The following is a 26,153-nucleotide window of genomic DNA, read 5'->3' on the forward strand; positions in this document are numbered from 1 at the left end:
CCGCGTTGTGATTGGTTTAATGTTTAAGTCTTTCGAAAGATATAAAAATAGATTTTCATTTCCCAATCCCAAAAGTAAAATTTAAATCCAACCCCGCGTAAAATAAATCTTAAAGACTTAAAAATTTACATGTCTCAACTAATATTTCAAGTCTTTCTAATTTAGAGTGTACACCAATCACTGTCACTATTATTCAAGTTTTTTGCAATAACCTTTCAATTCCCACTGAGCCCTTCCAAAATCATATTAGCCATCAATCCTCTCATACACACATTCCCTGGGCTTGGATGACGAACAGATGTTAATTGCATTTTGAGAACAGGGTATGAGTTTTTTGTACCCATTATTGTCAAAGGTTATTCAATGAATATACAAATATATTGGGGTTCAAGAACTGTGCCCTGGTAGATGAGCAAAAGAACATGTGCAATTTCATTTTGTTACCTAGGTGGGTTTACACCCACCTAGGTATTCTTTTTTAGTCCATTCCTTCCGCTGGCAACAGAGACTCAGAGAGGGTTAAAGTATGAAACCCAAGTTGATGTCATGGAAAATTGTTTTGCCTTTGTTTACTAGAGGCTGTTCCTCTGTGGTAATAGTGTGTGTTAGAACCTGTGAGGGTTAATATTGTGGGCAGTCTCCGTGGGACTTGCAAAGAAAGTTTAGTAAAACCATAAATAACTGATGGCACCTCTGGGATAGCTGCTATGAGGAAAGTGGAATTTGTTTTTGTAATTCTTTAACATGTCTAACATCTGATGTTTGTTTGCAGCAGCTATTATCATGATGATGCTCAAATTGTTGAGCCGATTCAAGTGATTTAATGCTTGTGGGTGACAGTTTGGAATTATGTGCTGTGGTCCAGCTTTCTGAAAATAAGGACAAAATAACTTGTTGCAAGTATTTGTTCTTTGCTGTAGCTACTTCAATAGCTTTTCAGTCAGTGCCCCAAACATTTGTAGATTGGTTTTTGATTTGGTTTCTAAAATTTAAAGATGTCTTTTCCAAAATTGCACATATTTGCTAACAAATCGCGGCTTTGCAGCAATTGCAGGCATACTTGTAGTATGTCTTTTTGAATTTGTACTCATTTTGTGGGACAGGGACAAATAGCATAATTTTGAGGTTTACTAAATACTTGCTAGCCCAGCCAGGGTACAATGACATGAACGATCTAGACCCAGGGTCTTTGATGTGAAAATAATGGCATATCCAGTGGAGTAGTTTTCACTTGGAAAATGTGTTTATACCCTCTATATCACTGAATCATGAAAAAAATAATAATACAAATTCATGTAGGCCTATACAAAATGTCCCAATTGAAAAATCGTGTACAGATAGGCCTAATACTGATATCAGAGACATGGCACACTAATTACCTAGGTGGGTTTACACAAACCTAGGTATTAGAATCAGTCGTGTTGTACTTCCGCTGGCAACAGAGACTCACCTATCATGGCCCAGTTCTTGAACCCCAATATATTTGTATATTCATTGAATAACCTTTGACAAATTTGGGAAAAAAAAAACTCATACTCTGTAACAAATTCAAAATGCTATGTCACTTGCACATATAATCATGGAAGTATACTATATAGTGAGCATTGTCAGAACAGAGATCAAAAGTAGAATCAGACTTGCAGCTGGAAGTTGATTCCCAATTGTGTAATAAAACCACCCCTTGCTGCAACCCAGTCACAACTCTAATTTCACTGACCTCCAAGCAGGTGATGTCAGCCACTTACTCGATTTCACCATTCAGAAGTTCACTGGCGGTTGTCATGGTTGTTGTGGATATTATAATAATGTGCAGATGATGAGCATTGATCATGTTGATTACCTAGCTGGGGGATTTACACCCCCCCCCCCCCACCGAGCTAGGTACTGTTTTGCTATTCGATCTTTCTTACCTATCTGGGGGTTTACAACCCCCCGAGCTAGGTACTGTTTTGCTATCCAATCTTTCTTTTTTCTTCTTCTTTCTGACAATAACTTCAAATTGCTTCTCCTCCTACATGTAATTGAGGTCAAAGGTCATTAAGAGGGCATTTCGGTATTTAACCAAATACCTTCAAACTGCTTCTTCTGTCACATATTATATATAGTACAATGATGTCATTTGCATGCATCGGCTATACCACACGCCTATAACTTGCATACAGAATTGGGGTCAAAGGTTATTAAGGGGGTAAAATCTTACAATTGTATTATCTGGATATCTGTAAGGGGTATGGGGCTCAAAGTCGGTGACGACAAATCTCATGACCAGGGGAACGTTTTGCAGGGGTCAGGGCAAAGGTCATGCAGATGTGAAATTTTAGAAATGCATTTCCTGTACATCTGTAAGGAGTACGGCGCTCAAACTTGGTGACAACAAACTTAATGATCAGGGGAACATTTTGGGTCAAAGGTTATCTGGGGTTAAATCTTAGAATTCACTTTCTGGATACCTGCAAGGGGTATGGGGCTCAAATTCAGTGACAACAAATCTCATGATCAGGGGAACATTTTGCAGGGGTCAGGTCAAAGGTCGTATAGAGGTCAAATCTTAAAATGTCTTTTCTGGACATCTGTAAGGGGTACAGGACTCAAACTCGGTGACAACAAACTTGATGACCACGGAAACATTTTTGAACATTTTGCAGGGGTCAGGTCAAAGGTCATCTGGGGTCAAATTTTAAAATTGCATTTTCTGGACATCCGTAAGGAGAAAGGGACTCAAACTCGGCGACAACAAACAACATGACCAGGGAAATTTTTGGAAAATTTTGCAGGGGTCAGATACCTCCACAACACCAACACGCCCCACCTAGGTTTGTGGTCTATGACCATCATTTGCCTCTAGTTGTAGTTCCCAACACAAACTTAAATAAGGGCAAAACAGACACATCATTTATCAGTATGCCCTATCTATCTACCTATTGTGCAGAGCTACTACGGTATGGGTTCCTCGTACTAACTTTGTTGCCAGCGGAAGAAAACCCCGGAAGAAAACGGGAAGATTACAGTGGTTTGTTGCCAGCGGAAGAACCAAACGATTACAATACCTAGCTGGGGGGTGTAAACCCCCCAGCTAGGTAAAAATTTCAAAAAATAAAGTTCTATGGTCAAGCCGGACTAAACTTTTTATTTTGGCCAATACTATCTCGATCTAGGTGACTCAAAAACAAGCGACTCAAAACGTTTTCCGTACATAACTTATTTGCGCGGGAAAATATGCCCTTGACCTCATTTGACCCTAATCACCCTGATTTTATGAATGGGAAACCCGTAAACCAAACAAGCGTGAAAAAAAAAATTGTGAAGAGGACGCCATCGGTCTTTGTCACTTGTGCTTCCTTTTCTACACATAGGGTACCGTGTGGGGACAAGCGAAATCGGGACATAGTTTTTCTTTTACACAGGTAAGAGTTCAAGACTATTTTGGTGCTTTTTATTACACCACTAGTTTAAGGTAATGTTAGAGACACTTTTGAGCCGATCATTTTTACATTTGACTTTTTTGGAAGTCGTAAAATTAAAGGTCTTGTACGTCACCACACGTGTGATAATGACATGACATATTTAACTGCGCAACTGCGTACTGTTTTTTGAGTTACATGCTGTAGGTTATTGTTGTAGATTTGGGAAATATATTACGTATCAATCCAATATTAAATCTTCATTAATATAACATTAATGTTTATCATATTCTGAACGCTAAAATGAGATTTTTTACAGTAAATACGGTTTTGTTTACATGAATTTTGCATGTACATGCAGGACTTGGTGTTTTTGTTTTTCGATATTGAACTGTGTGCTATCAACGCCATTATTTGATTTACAATGCATGGTCTCTGACTGTGTAGTAATGGCTAAATATATATCATGGCTTTGCGTTGATTTGTTGTTTCAATGTTTCGGTGTTTTTTAGTTTTGAATTTAAACCTTCTTGCAATTACATTTTGAATTTGATGTCTAAAACATGTAAAAGGAAAAAATGATAATTTGAGTTCAATTCAATTTTGTTTTGCACATTCATTGTCATGCTGCGATAAAGCATTCTAATAGTCTGCCGTCCGGGATTGTTTCCCGTTGGAAATGTGCAGGAAAAACTAAAATCATGTAAGCACATTTCACATTATACGTACGTAAACATAAACATTGCCATGGGAACTGCGCCACATTCATTTGATTTGTACATATGCATGGCCTGGGTTTTGGGTGCTTTCCGGTTTCACCTGCTTTGTTTTGTCAGCCATTTTTATGCGAGAGAATGTTATTTAACCAGTGGTGCCTGTGATTTGAATTTGAATTATTTTTCTTTGTTAAAAGACAGATATTTCTGGGTAACAGATGCACTTTTTTGAGTTAAACTGTTAAATTAAAATTGAGTGGCATGACTGGGGTAAAAAGAAGCAAATTTGATTTCTCGCCCACCTTTTTACTAGGCATCTTTTTTTCTTATAATTTTGGACACTGTGACGCAGCCAGTTCAATGCTTCTACTAGTACTAGCCAAGATGCAGTTTAAATGGATAGCAATGCAAATTAACATTGTCCAACCTGATCATATGATTATTGATTGCCTTTGTGAATGCCCAGCCTAGCCACTAAGCTGGATTCTCTATTCAGGACTATTATTGTGCTCACAATCCATGCTGATCAATAACAATAATTGCATACGTTGGTCAATAGTCCTTGAAATAGAGAACAAAAAGTTGAAACTGAAACATGTGCAGAGAATTACTAAAGTTGTAGTGTGTGTGGTAGCAGTTAGTACTTTGTTGTCATTGTTTGATTGCATTGTCCAAAACCAAAGTCTGTTTTTTCTATTTCCCCAATGCCCCCATGGTGGGTCAGTCCATGCTCTCCTTTGGCTCCTTTGGAAGGTACCTTTCATGGATCCCTACATGTGACTGTGAGGTCGGAAACAAATTCAAAATTACATTTTGTTTGCGAATGGTGGGCCATCAAAGTTTGGCAACCTTGACAAAATTGGGAATTGTAGTGGACTAGTGGTCCAAATGAAGGGTAATTACCTAGCTGGGGGTTTCCAACCCCCCGAGCTAGGTCCTGTTTTGCTATCCGTTCTTTCTTCTTCTTTCTTCTTTCTGGCAATAAAATTCAAAATGCTTCTCCTTCTACATGTTACACCCTCCGGTTACGTAACTTGCACATATGTATCGGCTATATCCAGTTCCCATAAGGTGTAAACAGAATTGGGGTCAGAGGTCATTAAGGGAGCATTACCAGTATATAACCAAATACCTTCAAAATGCTTATCCTACCACAAATTACATAGCACAATGACGTCACTTGCACATATGCATCGGCTGTACCCAGTGCCAATAACTTGTACACGGAATTGGGGTCAAAGGTCATTAAAGGGGCAAAATCTTACGATTGCATTATCTGGACATCTGTAACTTGTGTAAGGGGTATGTGGCTCAAACTCATTGACAAAAATTCTCATGACCAGGGGAACATTTTGCAGGCGTCAGGTCAAAGGTCATGCAGAGGTCAAATTCTAGAAATGCATTTTCTGGACATCTGTAAGGGGTATGGGGCTCAAACTCTGACAACAAACTTCATGACCTAGAGAAAATTGTGAAACATATGCAGGGGTCAGGTCAAAGGTCATCTTAGGTTAAATCTTAGAATTTCATTATCTGGACATCTGTAAGAGGTACACGGCTCAAACTCTGTGACAACAGATCTCAAGTTCAGGGGAACATTTTGAAGGGGTCAGGTCAAAGGTCATCGGGGCTTAATCTTAGAATTGCATTATCTGGACATCTGTAAGAGGTACAAACTCGGTGAAAGCAAACCTCATGACCAGAGAAAGCGTTTTAGAAAATTTTACAGGGTCAGATACCTCCGAAACACCAACATGCCCCAGCTAGGTTTGTGGTCTATGACCACCATTTGCCACTAGTTTCTTCTGAATTGAACCAGTTGTGACCCGGGTGATGAATGTGGTCACTCACTGGCTGTGTCTGACATGCTAAAACAGATGTTTCTATTTTGATGGGATTTCAGGGGTCAAAATCAGCACTTCATAAATGTACTGTTCAAATTAAATTTTGATTTTGAAGGACCCATGACACTGTCACTGCAATTATAGGCCCTAATTATGTTCAGAATCAGGGGTCGAAATACAATTTTTAATTAAAACTTGCAGCACACAACTTTTTCCCTTGAAATTGTCTGATTTTCACTAAATTTTACATGCACATGCAAAATTCTACATGCACAGAGTCAAAGTTACATGCATGTGGTATTTCGAACACTGTTCAGAAATGTATGTGAGCAATTCAAAAGAGAAACAACTGGCATGGCTGCAACCTTGTTTCCTGTTTATTGAGTAACTTGGAAAGTCTGGATAAATGGAAACAATTAGGCTATTGTTTAGGAAAACATGAGCTCAAGGCAAGGTAATCTAGATTGGTAATGTAGGTTTGCAAATAATGCATTTTTTTACAAATTTGTATGTTCATGCAGTATGTCAACAAATGGTAACGGTATGGCAGACGAACAACAGATGGAACAAGAATTTCAGCAGGAAGATGGTGGTCAGGGGTCAGAGGAACCAATGGAGACAGAAGAAAGAACAGAAAACTTTGACAAATACTTGGGGATGGGATTCCCAGAAAAAGTATCTGCAGAGCTTGACAGATTTCTTGTAAAAAGTGAGTAATATCCTAGATCTATGTTTTATGATGAACTTAATGTTGGTAGGGCTACCAACATTTTCATACACCTTAGGAGATACTTGCAGGGGTGCGCTAGAACAAAGCACTGCATTTTTTATGGACCCTCCAAATGCAGCATAAATAGTATCTCTATGAAGCGCTAGATTGAATTTTCATACACCTTAGGAGATACTTGCAGGGGTGCGCTAGAACAAAGCACTGCATTTTTTTATGGACCCTCCAAATGCAGCATAAATAGTATCTCTGCGGAAGCGCTAGATTGAAAAATCAAGGGTCTGCAGGAACGTCCGAACTGTATTTTGGCGAGTTTGGTGATGTCACAACCAGTTGCCTCTTTGCACTCCAATTGATCACCCACATGATATAGCCACATGGTGGGTGGGAACTACAGCATGTAGACCTCTTCTTATGGATTAGGAAAACTCCTGCAGTCGTACTACATTGTACAAATTGCAACATTTTCCCAAGTCGGAATTTAAATTTAAATGAACACTCAAAACCCCAAATGTCATTTTAGATCATCTGCTGCATCCCAATAACAATAACATCACACATTGACATGGTCAACTGGATTTGCAAACATTAGTGGCCCATCTGAGTACATTTTAGGGGAATGAGCTTCCTATATTCCTTGATCTCCAGCTTCAGTACTGAACGTATGTTCTCGTTTTTTTGACAGAAATCTTGGCAGAAGACGAGTTGGATGAGAGAGCTCTGGAAGCACTGAAGGAGCTTGATGAGTCGAGCTCGTTAGGTGTCCTCAAACAGTTTGCTGACAGCGACTTATCACATGTCAACAACAAGAGTGCTTTCCTGTGTGGTGTTATCAAAGCATACAGACAAAAGAGCAGAATGAAGTCGGGCGGCCCACCAGCAGCAGTAGAAGCCAAAGGACCTGATGAGGCAAAGATTAAGGTGGGTATCTAGTGTTACTTCGGTCGCTACTTTATATAAAAAATATCCCCTGGTTCACAGGGTTTTACAGGGAACCAGGGGCTATTCAATGGATGAGAAAATTTGTTGTGTACAAATACATTTTGATACCTCACTCAATCAGGCTGGGAAATAAGAAGCATCAGACCAGTGGATACTTATTAAAAGATATATCCCCTGGTTCATGAGGTTTTACGGGGAACCAGGGGCTATTTTCAATGAACCAGAGGCTAAACGGCCCCTGGCCGCCACTTATATCTCCGGTTTGATTGGCTGTGTTTACTTCTGAACTTACATTCCTTTTCATGGTGTTATGGTACAGCAATTTGCAATGGGTCTAGCCTTGAATGTGAAGCTATCGGTGCGCCGCAAAATTCAGTTAAAAAGAAGAAATACTGGGTTGCCTTTCTAATCATGAATCTTTTTTAATAACAATGATCACTCTTTATATTGCAGGAAATTTTGGAAAGAACAGGGTACTCACTCGATGTCACAACAGGGCAGAGGAAATATGGGGGTCCTCCACCAGAATGGGAGGGTGACCCGCCAGTGTCCGGTTCTGAGGTAAGTCATCCGCTACTGCGATCAATAATGGATGTTCATACTCGGCAGTGGGGTTTGACTCCCACCCTTTTTATTTTACCCCCACCCTTTTTATTGAGGCACCCTTTATACTGAAAATTCCTGACCCCCACGCTTTTTACTGAGGCACCCTTTATACTGAAAATTCTTGACCCCCACCACTTTTTGCTTTTTCCGCTATTTGTAAACTGACAAAGTCATACACAATTTGGTTCGAAGTATCAAGTACGCCGAATTCTGCACCTACAGTACACGTGCGAGTCCGATGTTTTTCTCTCCATTAAAAGTTGATACATTACGTGAACAATGCAAATTATATGTGAAAAACTACTACTGTACTGTAAAATAAGCATTTTAATGAATAACTGTACTTTTATGGCGTTCAAATGTTGTTCTTGTCATGAAACTTGGCGTATGCTATGTTCAGCGACTATATCCTACTTCTTCCGTGCTGCTTCGCTCAATCAATTATGCATGATAATGGCGTCACTCATATACGATCAATGTAAAGAAAAATAACACGTCATGGAAAATCGGACATTTGCATAAGACGAAGGTGAGTTGGCAGCGCTTCCGGGGGGAGGATATTGTGTACATTGCACTGGATTCACGTAAACAAGCGCGAGCCTGCATCAAATGGAATTTTATCTTGCGACATAGTGTGCAAGTTTTGGTGATATTTCTTGGAACTATGATTATTTTATCATTCAATAAAAATATACTGTAAGTTGGAAGAAGCCCCACGCTTTTTATTTTAATCCCACGCTTTATATCAGTCCACGCTTTTTACCCAAAAAGTTTAAACCCCCACGCTTTCACCAATTTTCAGAATTTCGAACCGGCACGCATTATAAAGCGTGGACTGCCGAGTGTGATGTTCTACAAAAGAATGGTGCTAAAATGAGTACCATTAGCCTTTTCGAGATGGAAATAGGACCCAGCAAATTTAACCATTTTGTACAGCGCCATCCTATTGTTCCCAACATATCTCAAAAAGGCAAATGGTGCACCCTGCACCAGCTAGCCTAAAACTGATACGGTTGTCGGCAAAACAACTTTCCTGATTGTCGACAAACATGGAACAATTGTCGACAAAAATAAGCTTATGAAATGGTTACCATCTCCATTATTTCCCATAAAATAACTGCACAGGTCTTCTAATTTCATTTGCATGTGGTGCAGATTATCTTTCTATTACAATTCCAATATTCTGATGATGCGTCACTGTGTGGTATTCGGTAATATTTCAGTGTAAATAAACAATGCACAATGTGGTCTTTGAGCATTATATTTTGACTTTATTGCTTTGTCGACAACATGATGATGTTGGATCGTGAGATTTGCCGATTGTCCACAATGTAAGTTCTACTCGACAACAGCCCTAGAACTTCAATACTAGCTGGAGCTTGTAAATTCCAAAGTGATCTAAAAACTTGTGATCCCAAGCCATGCTGATGGAGGCCGCATCCTGATATGATGGATGAAGTGTACGTGCCAAAATGCACTGAACTGCAAGCTGCAATGAACTTTATTGTCCATGACGGTGCTCTAGCTTTATGGGTGAGCAGCAAAACAATATTTAAAACATGGTGGGTTGAAACTACTTTTGCCTCAAGACAAGCTGCCGTGTGTGAAGAGAATGAAACTGAGATTTTCTTTTACTTTTGCAAAATAAGTTGGGGATTCCTGTACTGGTTTAGGAAATATTATTTGTCATGTTTGTCAAATTGAAATAATATCTTGTTTTTCTCCACCAGGTGTTTGTGGGCAAGATCCCCAAAGATTTGTATGAAGATTCTCTGATACCTCTCTTTGAAAAATGTGGTACTATTTACGATCTCAGGCTTATGATGGACCCACTGACAGGTCAAAACAGAGGCTATGCCTTTGTAACATTCATAGACAGAACAGGCGCTCAGGAAGCAGTAAAGCAGGTAAGAAAATTCGGGTTGATTTCTGTGTTGGACATGTACTTTTCACAGCGGAATGGCCAAAACAAGTCGTACAGTACAGGTATATCCGTGACAACTCCCGACAGATGGGAAGAATATTCATAGGGAATCGCGGCACATCATCTGTTCTATAATTTGTAATTTCTATATCATCTCAACTTCCCAAGTGTATGTTTGGACGAGTCATGAAGGTGCACACAATAATACAGAAATTAAATCAAATACTGGTACTAGCGTTAACAGTTAACACAAAACCATAAGACGTCAGGTCGGGCGACTGATTCAGGTCAATTTGTCGCAAACTGTCTTATTTTCTTAGGCAGGCCAACAATAGAAATTACGTGCTCCCTAGGAAGATTGAAATTACCGTATATTAATGATGATTTAACTTCTTCTTTCCCACAGCTCAATGGCTACAAAATCAAAGAAAGCTGGCAGATAAATGTAAATATTTCCATCCCCAAAAGCAGACTGTACATTGGTTCAATACCCAAGACAAAATCGAAAGATGAAATCAAAGAGGAGTTCGAAAAACACACAAGTAAGTACCAGTATACTAGCATAGTCAATCTAAATCCCAGTTTGTTACTGGTACATGTTTTTTTTTGTGCAACAACTACAGTGGTGTTCTTCCTGAATTGTTTATTTGGAATTACTTTGATGTGTACATTGATCATAAAGGAAGAAACTCGGGATGCACAACTACACATGGAAAGTAATTAGTCGAGTCATCCTTCAGACATGCTCCAGAAGATCGCAAATTCATGGAGCACAAAAGAATTATGTAGGATTAATGACCTTACTATTGACCTTCCATGCCAACACCTTTTTCTAAACTGCTAACCTTAAGATTTTGGATGAAGCTGATGCCCACAAAACTGCTTGCCAGGTGGGTGTTAAAATGTTTCCTGGAGCCACGAATGTCAGAATTGTGAAATATGTGACTTGAGAAGTTGTGACAGACTTGGAACCTTTATTTTAAAACCAGGACTAACACTAACAATCTTTTCTCCATTCACAGCTGGGTTAGTAGATGTGATCATCTATCATTCAGAAGACAAGAAGAAGAACCGCGGCTTTGCCTTCCTGGAGTATGATAGCCACAAATCTGCCTCACTGGCCAAGAGGAAAATGATGAGCTGACGTATCAAGATCTGGAATAACATAGCTGTAAATGTAGACTGGGCTGATCCTATCGTTGAACCAGATAATGATACAATGTCAAAGGTAAGGAAGTTGTGACAAAATAATATTATTGATCCACATTTACTAATGCAACTAAACTAGAATTTTTCCAGCAGAGGCACATGAAAACAGCAAGATTCCTGGAATTAACAGATAAAATTTAATATAATCAGATACACTTACTACTAGAATACATTGTAAATTCTGATCAAACTTGCACAAAATATGCTCTTTTTCTCCTCTGTTAGGTAAAGTTGTTTCCGTTTGAAATTGCAAGGGTATAAATTCATCTCACACATAGTGCGCAAATCACTGTTGGTTCTTGCAAAGGAATTTTATGGGGATTTTCGAGGAGACATGATTCTTTGAGAGAATCAGTTGATTCAGTTCATACATTTATGCAGAAATTTGCTCAGCACAAGGAGTAGGGATGTGATTCTAATGTGACAACCACATGCAACATAATATCAGGGGTCGAAATAAGCGATAGCCCGATAGCCATGGCTATTAGGTTTTCTGTCGGGCTATTGGGTTTTATCTCCATGTAGCCCGTCGGACTACAGGGGTTTTCATCTTGCGCATGAAAAATGAAAACATGTGAAAGAAAAATAAAAGCTTCGATCTCCAATATTTACGGCCTGTCCAGAAATTATGTAACATAAAATGCAATGTAACGACATTTGTTGAAGTGAAGTCACCGTAGCATTGTAACATAATTTAAAAATAGAAATAAAATACACTCCGCCGGCATAATTACACAGATTGCGATATTGTCTAGAACCACTACTGCTAAGTTATTGCAGTGCTGAATGATGACACGTACATGAGTTGGAAAATTTTCTAATTCTAGGGATCGGAAAGAAATGCTTTGTGGGTGGTGTGTAGAGATATGCCATCGGTGAAATACGACACAATGATCGGCCGTAGAAGAAAAAAAATGACAAAAAGTTGCCCTTGAATTATGTTTTATAGTCATCATACTCCAGTAATTCAATAAATATCATAATATTTGACCTAAACTTGAACTCATTTGCAATGAAATGTCATTTTTATTGAGAAATGCATGGGTTCCATGTGGTGCCAATGGTGTTGAATTCTGCACTTTGTCGAAGTTTACTGCATTTTGTGGAATTCGCGAACTTTTATGGCATAAAGCAACACTTTTATAGTAAGTAAACTGCTTGGGAACTTTCTTAAAAAGCGAGATAGTTGGTTACAGGCGAGAATCGTGGCGTGAAAAGCGAGATCACATTTTTTGCCAGGCTTTAACTATTTATACCATGAATCTATACCGGTAACACATCATTGTATAAACCAAAATCACAAAATCTGATACACGGTACATTCAATACTTGACAGATTCGAGATTAAGAGCCCTTCATTTTAGGATTTGAGCGCATATTTTTAACACTTTCAGGGGGTTCAGGGGTTCTGAGAACCCCTGGTTTTAAAACCTAGTGCTACTCCTGATTATAGGGGGTAAGGGTTACTCACTAATAACTGAATATTTGAACAAACGATTGGTTTGAATTGTTCAAAAACAATGTCTTTTTTCAGGGCTATTGAATTTCCTTCAGGGCTATCAGAAAAAATGGCTAGATAGCCCGGATGGCTATCAGGAAATGGTCCCTTATTTCTACCCCTGAATATATTGTAATTTTTTCTTGTGTCACAGGTAAAAGTAGTGTACATTCGCAACTTGACTGTTGAAGCCACAGAAGAGAAGATTAAAACACATTTTGAGACGTTCGGCAAAGTTGAAAGAGTGAAGAAGATGAAGGACTACTGCTTCGTCCACTTTGAAGAAAGGGATCATGCACTCAAGGTAGGTTTTATTCAGGGCAGATTATCAAGAAATATGCTGACATACAAAGTGCATTTTTTCCCTGCACTTTGTTGCGCGCATGCTGCTGAAACAACACGGACTACAGACCATCAGCAGTTTAAGTCCCTGTGTATTATATGCTGTGAATTGCATATTCATGAGGGCCGATTGTTCAATCATGCTGTGTCTAACAATCATGCCTTTGCGATTACGTGATAGACCATTAAAATATGCGGTAGTGCGTAGCAGTTTTGCACGTCGCATTTCATAGAACAATCGGCCCGCATTATCGGGTGATGCTGAGACTTGACTACTTGTACGTGGTCTGTTATCTTCTTCGTCCATGTGAAACACGAAAATGGGGCTCTGATTATATAATATTGGCATCTTGTTCACTGAATTACAATGCTAGAGTTCTGAACAAGTCAGTTTGGTCGATAAGAATGAACAAATCCCTTGGGTGTATAATATTTTGCTCATTGTTCACCAACACTCTTTATTATCCAGCTGGTCTTAATTTAGTAGTAATTAGTATTGAAGGTTCACAAATAGTATAGCCATTCATAAACATACATTAACTTGAGGAAATACTCTTTAGAAATACATTCCTACCTTCCCTTTTATCAGCAGAATGAGAAAGTGAAGTTTTTATGTAACAAGGTATACATTTTTCTATCACCAGGCAATAGACGAAATGAACGAGAAGGAGTATGAAGGAAGCTCAATTGAAGTCTCCTTGGCTAAACCACCTCAGGACAACAAAGAGAAAAAGAAGAGGCAAATGAGAGGAGGATTTGGTGGTGGTTTTGGATTCGGTGGACCTGGGTAAGTACAGTACTTTCAAACAGAAGTGTTGAGTGTGATTATATTGCCCAAACTTGGTCAACAACATGGCTAATGCCAAAAAATGTTTAGGTTTGTATAACAATTTACCGATTATTTGAAGCTAAACTCGCACAGAAATTTAGGTGTGTTACGGACTCTTTAAATTTGTATCATCATCATGAATGAGAAATGGAATAGGCACAAGGGAACTACAGAAAATTATTTAATTCTCAATTCTGGGTACGCATTGGGGAGCATTAATCACATAGATCAGGCGATGCTCCACTCCTACAACCATGATGTCAATAGTTTTAAACGTTTGTGCCTGTATACACTCCACAAATAATTATAAAGAATATAAAAAAGTACCCTTATGAATAGCTCATTTTTTATGCTAGTGTGTTCCTATAACTTTTTGGAGGGCACAATTAAGGGGGTACTACACCCTGTCCAATTTTTTGCCTATTTTTGCATTTTTCTCAAAAATCATAGCGCATTGGTGACAAGTAAGATGTGTATATTATAGGGGCAAGGACTACAACTACTGCACTGGAAATTTTATTTCAGCACATACAACAGTTGTGGAGTTACAGTCAAAAATGAGGGAAAACCAGTATTTGATCAATAATTCAATAACTACTTGCCTTGAGTTGCTGAATTTTCAGTGCAGTAGTTGTAGTCCTTGCCCCTATAATATACATATCTTACTTGTCACCAATGCGCTATAGTTTTTGAGAAAAATGCAAAAATAGGCACAAAATTGGCCAGGGGTGTAGTACCCCCTTAATGTGAAGCAATCAAGCAAAATGATCATTGTTACATACTTAAGATCGCTCTATAATTTTGCCAACTTTTTCCCTTCACAGATTTGGTGGTCCCCGTGGGGGAATGATGGGCCCTGGGCGTGGTCGCGGTCGAGGTGGTTTCGGAGGTGGTGATAGATTCAGGGGTGACTATGGAGGCTACGGCATGGACGATTACTACTATGGTGACTACTCTGGTGGCTACCAGGACCCATACTATGATGATTATGGTGGTGGTTACGATAGAGGCTATGACTATGGGTACGGTGGCTATGGTGGAAGAGGAGGTCCCCGTGGTGGCCCACGTGGTAGAGGAGGTCCACGTGGTGGTGGTGGACCAATGCGTGGTGGTCCACGCGGACGTGGTATGGGAGGTGGTCGTGGTGGTCCACGTGGACGTGGCATGGGAGGTGGTCGTGGTGGTCAGCGAGGTGGACGTGGTGGTCGTGGAGGCAACATTGGTGGGAAAAGGAAGTTTGAAGGCTCACAACAGATGGATACCAAAAGACGCAACACTCAAGGAGGCCAGTGGGGTGCCCAGCCCATTGCCCAACAGCCATTAGATCAACAAAGCTATGGGTATGACTACAACAGTGGCTACGGCAAAGACTCATGGTCATCGGACAACTATGGTGCTGGGTGGAATTAGATGCAGCTACTCTATCTGACTAACCATCAAGCCAGCCTTCTGTCCTGCCAAACATCTCTGCTCCAAACTCATCTCTCATCCACTTGGTGAAATTCCAGGTGAATAAGCATAAAAAGTATAAATTGCCTTGAGATACCCAATTCAAAGCAAGTTTTTTGAAACAACCCCAGGGGAAATAAACTGCACAACACACAACCAAATTATGAATAAATTGAAAGCTCAAAATGCTTGCACTCTCAGCACAGTGACTGAACTTTCAAAAAGAAACAAAACAGAAAAGGTTGGAAGAAACAAAGCATTTGTATAATATTTTTATCCCACGGAGCAGGAACATTATTTAAAAACAAGTGACATTCAAGTGCATATTGCACTGATTTATCAGGATTATTAGATGTTTACTATTCTTGTATGTGTTTATTAGTGCTATTTCTTGTTCAGATTGTAAGCAAAACGAAAAACCATGTTGGATGAAACTGTACGGAGCTGCTTGCTCTTAAAACTTTGCAAATCTCTGTCTCCAATTTACAGAAAAAAAGACTATTTTTAATATCAGATGCTACGTCTGTCCAATATTGTACACAGAACTACAGAAGCTTTGATAAGGAAATTTAATGTGGAAAATGAAGTCGTCTCTTTTGTAAATCAATGTTGTTTAATCCAGTTTGGTAATGTGGAAATTTCAACGTTTAGCCAAATTAGGTGTTTTAAATGAAGCCAATTTTAGTCTAGATCATGTGATTGTCCTTGTTGTTTTTTAGAGGTAATAAAATGTAAAGGAAACTTTCCTGGTAATTTAACTTTCACTGTGTAGATTATTGCAAAAAGAAAAAAAAAAAAGAACAAGCTTAAATTCCAGTTTACTCTTTAATTGTATTCCAAACCATGTAGCTCTGAATTTTTGTGTGTAAATTAAAAATCAAAGAACAAAACAGCTAGCATTTCAAAATAAACTTCTTTTAAAGCAAATTTCAAAGCTCCAAATGCTTAACAGAAACTGTAAGTACTTTCTTGAACTGCGTCTGAAACGTTTTTCGGCCACATTCATGTGACTGATTTTTTTACTATATAATTAATAGTGTGCCATATTTGCATATTTTTATTTCCAATTTTTCACTGTGCTTGTAAGGAAAGGAGAAAGGGACTTTAGATGTTTTTTGTTCTTTTCAATAAAGATTTGTTTATATCATGACAAGTTGAATCAAGTAAGAATTAAAACAGCTTTTGTTTGGCGCACTAATCCATTTATTCCAGGTCATCAATTTGATCAGGTTTGGTTTTTTTGCACTTGTGTGTAATGTGTGTTGTAAAATATCATTCAAGCTTATTTTTAATTTTGGTTTTATAAGGAAGAAGCAGATTTCAAGCATGCAAATACATTTTTCCTATTTGATCAACTGTGATCCGTTTCTGTTATTTCCCTCTTTTTGTTCTCCTTTAATATTTAGAATTTTAATTTATACTGTATGCACGATTTTTTTCCAAAAGTAAACATGCTTTTTTGAGTGTTATTTTTTGTAATTAAAAACGAGCAAATTCTAAAAAATTACCAACATGATTTGCATGCAATTTAAAAGCGAGTGTTTTTCCATAGTGTGCTTTCCTAATTCCCAGCTTGCCAACATTTGAAGCATGTCTGTGTGAGTTTTAAGAAGAAAACCCACAATTTACATTGTTTGCATGCTGCAACACAGCTGTTCATTATTCCCCATTGCAAGTTTCAAATCTGTTGTAATATCATTATAATGCAGAATATATCAAGAGTGGACCTGACCAACAAACAAAATGGTGATTTAAACTTTTGATCCAAACACATGGAATTAATTCCTACCTCAGAATTTTCAGATGGAACTCCATCTTTCATCAGCGAGTGACTGGATCAGGTCGCAATCTCTTTGACCTGATGGTATTTGTGATCGAAAATTTTATATTCAAAACTTAGTGAAGATGTAAAAACTTTCTATTGCTACTAAAAAGACCATCATAATGTGGTTTTTATAATTCTTATTTTACCCCTTTGCCTTCAAAACTTGTACCCAGTTTGAAGATATCAAAATTTGCTAAAAAACGACGAAACACCTATTGCAATAATAAATTAATGGAAAAGAAAGAATTCCAGTTGAACCATTGGAGTTGGTCAGGCTACAGAACTAACTGAGCACTTACTGTTTTAATGACTTGATCACCAGATCTTTCAAGATTGAGATAAAACTACCTCGCTTTGCTGTTATTTTTGATGCCATACACTCAGGAATTTTTGATCGATAGCTTTTGTAACCAAGTGCTCAGGTAGTTGTATTTTATTAACGAAATGTTAAAGAAACTGGTAGATGTTCACACACTAACACGTTTCTTTTTCTCTTCTCTTCCTACATTCCTTCCTCCCCTCCCACCCCTGAAGACGAGAAATAGTCAAAATTGAAAACATCACAAATTTTGACCAATTTTGAGATTTTCATCTTGGTTTTGAAATGGAAAACCAGATGTTCTCATTTCAGTGTTTTTATCATAAGAAGTATTGTATAGTCATGTTGCATAATATTCAAACCCATGATAATTGAGCAGTCATTAATTTGATGACTTTCTAATTTTTAATTTTTTTAGCTATTTGCATTCACAGCATGATTGTTAATGTGGTACACCTTTTAATTGTAAGAAGAGAAATTAACCGAAGGAATTTTTTAATACCAGAAACACATTTATCATGAATGAGATAAACAGTGGAAAAATTATGGCACTGTCCTAATTTTGGAACAGTGGATTTGGAAAGCCGATATATTGCATTGTCAAATTTGACATGCGCACAAGATTTCATCTGAGCATGACTTAAACTGGGTCAAACTATTAAACCCAAATTTTGTTTGATGAAATTTGGAAGAACCTTTTCAAGTCCCAGTCGCCTGAACTCCTAGATGAGGACTACCAGACCAGGAACTACTGCATCATTGGAACAACAACATCCTTCACCGAGAAGATCTTAATATTTTTGGCAAAATCAAATTGCGAAATTCATTCAAGTACTGAAGTAGTTTTGGCATGTATTTCTGAATTTTTCGAAACAATTCTCTGACTGACGACGATGATTGTTAAGCGCAGCAATTTGGGAAAAAAATTTTGCCACTGCAAATTTCGATAATCATGATTGCATTTTATGAAATTTCGCTGGATTAAAAATCTATGAAAATCACCAGTGCTTGGTTTTGTTTTTGAAGTTTAGTATGAAGAATTTTTGTGTAAGAGAAGAAATGAATTGGCTACAAAATACAGTACTACAAAGAGGTGCAATATACTATTTATACATGAACAAGAAATTGGTTCATATTAATGATTTTCATATCCCTACTTCAGTCAATTAAGCACCAATATTTCTTACAAATTTCTTGAGATCGTGACTGAAGTTGCATCGAGGGGAGGGTTTCTTCGGCATGAGAATTAAGATGCTGAAACTGAAATTCTGAGATTAAATTTTTAGTTGGAGAAAACAGGGAAATTGATTGAAGAGCCACATAGCAGCAGTTGTGGGATTCTGATATTGGCAAATACCAAAAAAAAATTTGGACATGGACATTCAGCTGCAGGTTTGCATGTGCTGCAGTGAAGGTACGTCCTGACCATTGGTTAATTTTGTTCACTTGCAAGTGCAGTGATTCAATGACTGGGATGATTTTATCATTCAGGTTACAATTTTAACACGGTTTGAGATCTGTTTATTTATATTCTCCCCAAAAGAGAGCGAGAGAGATCCTGCAGAATTTCACTCTTGAAATATTGCTCAGCAGTGTTTACTCTCTCTGGAAATTGGGTGCGCCAAATGAAACATTTTCTTCTCAAATTGCCCCAATTTTGGCCCAGTACTTCCCCAAATTCACTAATTGTAATACAGCATTACAAATTTTGGTGAGACAAAAATAATTTTCACTGGGCCAAATTTGAGACATACGGCCTCTGAGTAAACACTGTTGCTCAGTCAACAAACCTGGGTTGGGGCAGTGGGACCTTGCATATTGTTAAAATGAGAAGCATATTTTATGGGCCATCAAATGTACTTTCACAAAAATTACAGGCAAAATTCACAGGGACACTAGAGTGCTCATGGTCCCCAACCCAACGAGAGAACTGAAGAACACCGGTGCCCTGGGGCAAAATTTCCTCACATCTACTGAATATAATTGTACATGCTGGTGCCCTGTTTTTAGATAGTTAACCACTTGCACCAAACCTTGGTGCCTCCAGGGGTGCCTCCCTTCGAGGGTCGCAAACCAAATCACCTGTGGTTTGTAAAGATCAGCATTACTTAAATCACACATGTGCTACAATGTTCAATGCACAGTTGGAAGTGGGGTTTAACAGGCAAATTTATAACTAATGTGTGTGGCTTTTGATGCAAGAGCTTGTTCTTGGTAACTGGGATCTCTATTGTTAGGATTAGAATTTTGTCTAACTGCGATAGGACCGATACTATCAAATTAAGCAAGAATCGTCCACAACGTCCAATTTCATTCGTGCTACTCGTTTACGATATATTGTGTAAAAATCACTTGGGTGATATTCAGTGATTTTTCCCTACAAATTGTCAGTGTAGCTTTTTTATGTTTTTTTGTTAAACTGTGCTTCCTGCCAATTTACATGTAATTGTTTTAGTGTTTGTTTACAAATTACAAAAGTTCATCCAAGGAAGTTGATCTGGTCATCCAGAACGTTGTTCTTCATTTTGTTTGTACACCGCTTTAGTATCCGCCATAATCGGCATACGAGTTGTAACATGTTTATTGATCCAATCACCTGATGCTTTGCACACCTGAAATTGCTGATCAGATTCTTGTAATGTATAGCAAAGATTTTACAAGATTGCTTCAGTCATGTAGACTAACCCCAACAGGGACTGCCTTTTGAGGAGAGCTCTCTACTGCTCTCCTTAAATCTGATATAGGTCTCCTTGACCATTCTCTCCTTGCAATATATTGTGTTCTAAACAACTCTTTGAAGGCTCCAGAAGATCTATTTCATGCTAAGAGACAGTCCCGCCAACAAGTATTAATGATCCCTGGACCCCACCCGCTATGCGTAGGTCGCGCACACGGCACACGCTCCCTCACAAAATCCTCCCTTAATATACATGTACATGTTAGCACTTCATGATCAATAAAGTTGGCACTTCAAATAAACTAGTTGAGAAGGCCTGTGTTAGATGGATGATTCTTAACATAGTAGTTTAGCATTTTTGACATACACAAGACATGAATTGCAAGTTGTACTTGGGCCATTTTCACAGTCTGACAACTTGTGCCTTAAAGGGTATCTCCGGCAATCACAACATGCCTTATATTTTAGAAAGATAATTATCAAGCCCAAATAACATGGTTTTATTTTTAAAACGATGTCATATTGACCATAAAAACAGCCGGCTCTCAACACGCCATGTTCAAAATTCTTGTGCCGAAATTGTCCAAGTGCAATGACGTAATGGTTATTATTTGTGCTTGTCATCAGCCTTCATTGTATTACTGCGACGTCAATGCACTTGACGATTTCGGCGCCCGGGAATTTTGAATATCTTGTGTTGAGAGACGGCTGTTTTAATTCGTTTTTGTGGTCTACGAGTTTGTTTAAAATGAAACCACATGATTCATGCTTGATAATTAATTTTCTAACAAAAGGCACGGGATAGGGCATTATGTTGTGATTGCCGGAGTCGTCCTTTAAATGTTGCAAAAATAATATTTTCAAGCATGAATCGCATTTTCTTGTTTAAAAGAAGCTTGTATTGACCATAAAAAATGAATAAAAACAACTCGAGACACGCGATATTTGCCCCAGACAATTTTGAATATCGCATGTTGAAAGAGAATGTTTTTATGGTCAATAGGAGTTTATTTTAAATACAAAAAATTGTGATTCATGCTTGAAAATTATTTTTCCAACAGTTTGGATTGCCAGACTTCCTCCTTTGATGTGTCCATTCCAAAATCAATGAGCACTGCTGTCGCTCTCTAACTAGAGGAAATCATGCAACACCGACCCTTTATCACAGAGGGACAATCATTAGGACAATCCCAACCTGCAATATTTCCCACATATCTTTATGACAATACAATAAGCTAGACTGATCAAACATTTTTTACAGGGCTTGGTAAGTTGGTGCAGTTGATCGGCATTAGATATCAGTGCAAGAGGTCCATAGTTAACTCCTGGCGAGGCCAAAAAATGTACTGATGAAAATAATAGGGGCGATATTTAGATTAATCGAAAATCAGGTACTCAATTAAAGGAGTATTTCGTGATCCTAGCATCCTCTATTTATGTCATTTTTCATTAGATATCCACGAAAAAAACCTATTCCCAAAATTTCAGTTAATTCCGATTTTGCGTTCGCGAGTTATGCATGATTATGTGTATTACACTGCTCTATAGGCAATGCGTTGTAATTTCGTTCTGGTGCACCATATCTTTGCTAAACGAATTAATCTGCAAGAAATATTTTGTACATTAAAGGCCCTTTCAGTGATTTCACAGGAACATTAAAAAAATGGAAATTTGTCAGAGTTGCTTAGAAATAAAGAATAAGTCTACAGAATTTCATTAAACCACTTTTCCCTGAATACATCGACAAATTAGTCAAAAAACAGAAGTTTTAGAAAGGTTTTCTACTTCAACTCTGAGAAAATCGAGATTTTTTAGTACAGTGCGCCACCAATCGACTGGAAAAACTTCCTAGTCCAGTGTTTCTAACACGGGGAAGTAGAGTCTAAATTGATTTAAAACAGACGCTTTTAAGCTACAATTTTGTAGTAGAAAACAAAATAAGCAATTAAAGATCACCGAGGCAAACTAACGGTCAATTCAAATATGAAAAACAGTTAAAATTGTGTATTTTGTTTAAAATAGTAGCTACTGATGTAATAAGTAGTAGAAACAATACATAACGCGTGTTGGTGCGTGGAGAGTGAGCTTCTTTTCGATCTCGAGTCGGACTTTTGTACTGTCAGTATCAAAAGTCCAGAATCATGCAAATGCTTTATTTTGTCTAAAATACACGGCTTTCGACCGAACCACTAGCAGGCTATGTTAGCACATCTATGCCAATTACAAAGGTACCAAAATCTGAATTTTGATGATTTTTTACGATCGTCCGGATGAGCAAATCACTGAATGGGCCTTTAACATGTAGCCAAAGGTTTCCAGTGATATAAAAATCTTTTTTTTTTGAGAAAAGTGGGGGTATGAGGATCACGAAATGCCGTTTAAAAACACCATAATCGAAATATCGATTTAGATTTTATCGAAAACAATCAACTGTTTTTCTAAGCAAATAGATTATTAAAGCAATTTTTTCAACTGATAGGTGGTTTTTGTGTCGCCTGAACATGTTCAGGGAGAGGCTTAGTAATCATTATGGTGCGTGTTCGGAAAAAGCTTGTGAACGCGTTATCTTGAGAATCGTAAGTGCTATGATGGTGAATAGGGGGTAGCATGACCGAAGTGTCTCGACCTGATTAGATTTTGAGCGCAAAATATGGTAATTAAGTACCTAATTTGCATCATGTCGGGGTCATTCAAGGTCACCCAGTGGTCATCCGAGAAATAATCGTATGGGCATGAAACTTGGTGGGTAGTCAACATTTAGAGCTAAAATTTTGGAAGGTCATGTTGGGGTCACTCGGGGCTCATCTGAGGTCAAATTACTAAAAACTCATATGGGCACGAAACTTAGTAGGTACACTCGACATTTAGAGTCAAATTTTTGGAAGGTCACCAAGGGGTCATCTGAGGTCAAGTTACTAACAACTGTCATATGGGCACGGAACTTGGTGGGTAGTCAACATTTAGAGTCAAATTTAAAAAAAAAATTCAGGGTCATCCAAGGTCACCCAGGGGTCATATGAAGTCAAATGACTAAAAACTGATGTATGGGCATGAAACTTGGTAGGTACAGTCAACATTTAGGGCCACATTTTTGGACGGTCATTTCAGGGTCACCAGGGGTCATCTGAGGTTAAATTAGTAAAAACTGTAGGATGGGCATGAAACTTGGGTGGGTACAGTCGCCATCAGCCAGGTAATCATGCCCAGCCGAGAACCGCCAAATCCATTTACCTCTACCAAAAGTAATCGCAAAAGCAGGCGAGACTCGTGGTTCGAGAACCGCCTTGTTAAAGTAGTTGCATCTTTATAGGTGATTATTAGCTGAAACTAAAACAAAAATAACAAGTGAAACAACTGTTCAACACATCTTTCCATTTAAAATGCACAGCAATGTTTAATTCTATGCAACAAATGATGCTCAACTTCTTAGTCACGCGATGTTCAATACATCGAAAAAAATCGATTAAAAAAATAATCGATCGAAATCGATTGTTTTAAAACAATCGCCTGAGCCTACTAACTCTAAATATCTACCTCGAGTCACCGGCATTAGCTTCAGCGTGTGCTGCGTTAGCTTAGCGTGGTTTCTTGTGTACATATGCGGCACATTGATCGCACGCGTGAAAGTATGTACACGCACCAAGCTAACGCAGAACATGCGAACTTAATTAGCCCTGATGGGAAGGTGGCAAGAAATTTTTGGCATGCATTCATGAGGCGCCTTTTCAATAATTAAATATGCAAATTTTCCTGCTCATGTGCAACATTTAGCTGGACCATTTAAGGTTTACCACATTTTTTGCTTTGCATGAATGCTCAAAAGGGATAGCCTTTAAGGGCTGTGCAATAATTATGAGGCCCGGGGGGTAAAATTTCCAAACGGTTCGCCAAAAATTGCCCCCCTCTTTGCCAAATTTTTGGGATCCCAATTTGCAAACCTTAAATTGTCTATATATGTTGCGAGGAAAATGTGCATATTAAAGCGTTTCAGTACCGCTTAAAAGGCGCCCATGAATGTGTGCAAAAATTGCTTGCCCCCCCCCTCGGATGGCCAAAAAAATTCTTGTCCCCAATTTTGCCCTCCCCAGGGCTCATAATTATTGCACCGCCCTAAACGGTTCTATTTTTTGTTATAAATTGAAAGAATACATCTTGCTGTTCATAAAGCATCCAGAATATGCTCAAAAGTGGGGGCCCAGCGTGCTAGTCGTAAAGTCACAAAAGCGCAAGTCAATTATGCACTTTGTGCATGTGCTACGTCCAACTATGTGAACGACATTCTATATATCGAAACATGATGTTACGAGTCCGGCTGTGTTCACTTGCTGACTTGAATGAATTGTGATTATCATGGATTGGCAATTTTACTAAATACTTCGGTTTTTTTATTTTATTTGAAATTCTGTGAACCCTACTGGTGGGAATAAAGAAAGACAAGCTTTTCAAGAAATGACTCCAGATATTTCAAGTTTATTCTAACTACTAGTATACATATGTTAAAGGTACATTTACATAAAACAGGCTTTGCAAAATAAATCTTCAGGACGTTGCATGGCGTTTGAAAGCACAAGATTTTGCATGCGAAAAAAAGTGGACACCCTCTATTCACTAGTGTCGAACGTCTGGTGAATCGCAATTTGCTTCCCAAACTAATTGAATTGCAATGAAAGCTTTCTGCATTTTGTAAAAAATAATGAGAAGTTGCAAGTAGCAGATCCGGAGGGGTCCCTGTTTTTTTTTTTTTCAAAGGCAAAATCGGGCATTGTCTTTTGAGGCGAGTGAGAGCCTAACAAGAGGTTGAGGAGAGCTTTTTATCACTCGCCTACATTTGGTGTAATAATAATACAAGTGATTAAAATCACTCACTACAGCTCGCCTGACAAGTTTTGAGGAGAGCGATTTATCACTTGCCATCTGACTCCCTGATGAATCTTGCACTTGCATTGTTGACCAAAGCTGCATGCCCCCTAAATGCCAATCTGAAAGGTTTTTCTTTAACATGCTGAATGTTTCGCAAAATACAGTAAGCTATCATCATCACAATTTGTGTTCTTTGCTTGACCTGCAATAAAGGACTGAATACACTGTAGAAGTTCTGTAGTAATCGGATTAACTGCCACAGCAGTTTTTGAATAGATCGTCCTGCACTACAAGTAGGTTGCACGCATCGCCTGTGTATGTTTGCAGTCATAGATATACCGTAATACAATATCACCCTTTTCAAAGCTACTAATACAGATGCGAGTGCATATGTACCGTGTGAATGTTGTAGTGCAAAAATTGTATTCATCTATTGCTATGGTAGTTAATCCTGTTACATCATCACTTTGACAGCGTATTGGTAGTATGATAGTTTAGTCCAGAAGAATCTGCATTGGAATGATTTTTCACAATTTTTTTTCAAATAATTGCTCATTCAATAATATAAAGGAGCATTATTTACGTGCATGTGAATCAATCCTTGCATTATCTGTCATGGCAACTTAATTATGGCAATTTAAAATTCACGAATTTGCATCCTCTTGCTATGTAAAGTAAACCCATTATAAATTAGTTATTTAGCAGCAATTTAATTTAGCGAATTTAAATTGCTAGTGAAATAAGTGTTTTTAATACAGTAAACGATCTTGCATGAAAATTGGTTACTTTTTTTCAAACTTGATTTTTGCTGCATACATCTCAACATAGTACATCTAAATGGGAGTCGGCCAAATTTACTTGTTTTATTCTGACATATCCCCATAGAACTCCGCACCAAAGGGCCAAAATAGCAAATTGGGCTTCTTTCAATTCGCCTCTGTTTTCTGCTTAAAATAGGCTTACCGGGAGGCTTACACGTTCCTCA

General features: G+C 38.2%; 1 protein-coding gene across 1 annotated transcript; it reads left to right on the top strand.

Annotated features, from left to right (window-relative positions):
• The first annotated feature begins 3,201 nt into the window (after positions 1 to 3,201).
• LOC140157306 (heterogeneous nuclear ribonucleoprotein R-like) lies at positions 3,202 to 16,685 on the top strand. Its single transcript, XM_072180448.1, is given in 10 exon segments — positions 3,202 to 3,404; positions 6,483 to 6,670; positions 7,374 to 7,609; positions 8,084 to 8,191; positions 9,967 to 10,143; positions 10,567 to 10,702; positions 11,183 to 11,388; positions 13,022 to 13,171; positions 13,854 to 13,996; positions 14,863 to 16,685. Coding segments are annotated over 10 exon segments (2,118 nt in total). The 5' UTR covers positions 3,202 to 3,216; the 3' UTR covers positions 15,449 to 16,685.
• Positions 16,686 to 26,153: the final 9,468 nt, after the last annotated feature.

The sequence above is a fragment of the Amphiura filiformis genome, chromosome 7 (genome assembly GCF_039555335.1).
Source record: "Amphiura filiformis chromosome 7, Afil_fr2py, whole genome shotgun sequence".
Lineage (NCBI taxonomy): Eukaryota > Metazoa > Echinodermata > Ophiuroidea > Amphilepidida > Amphiuridae > Amphiura > Amphiura filiformis.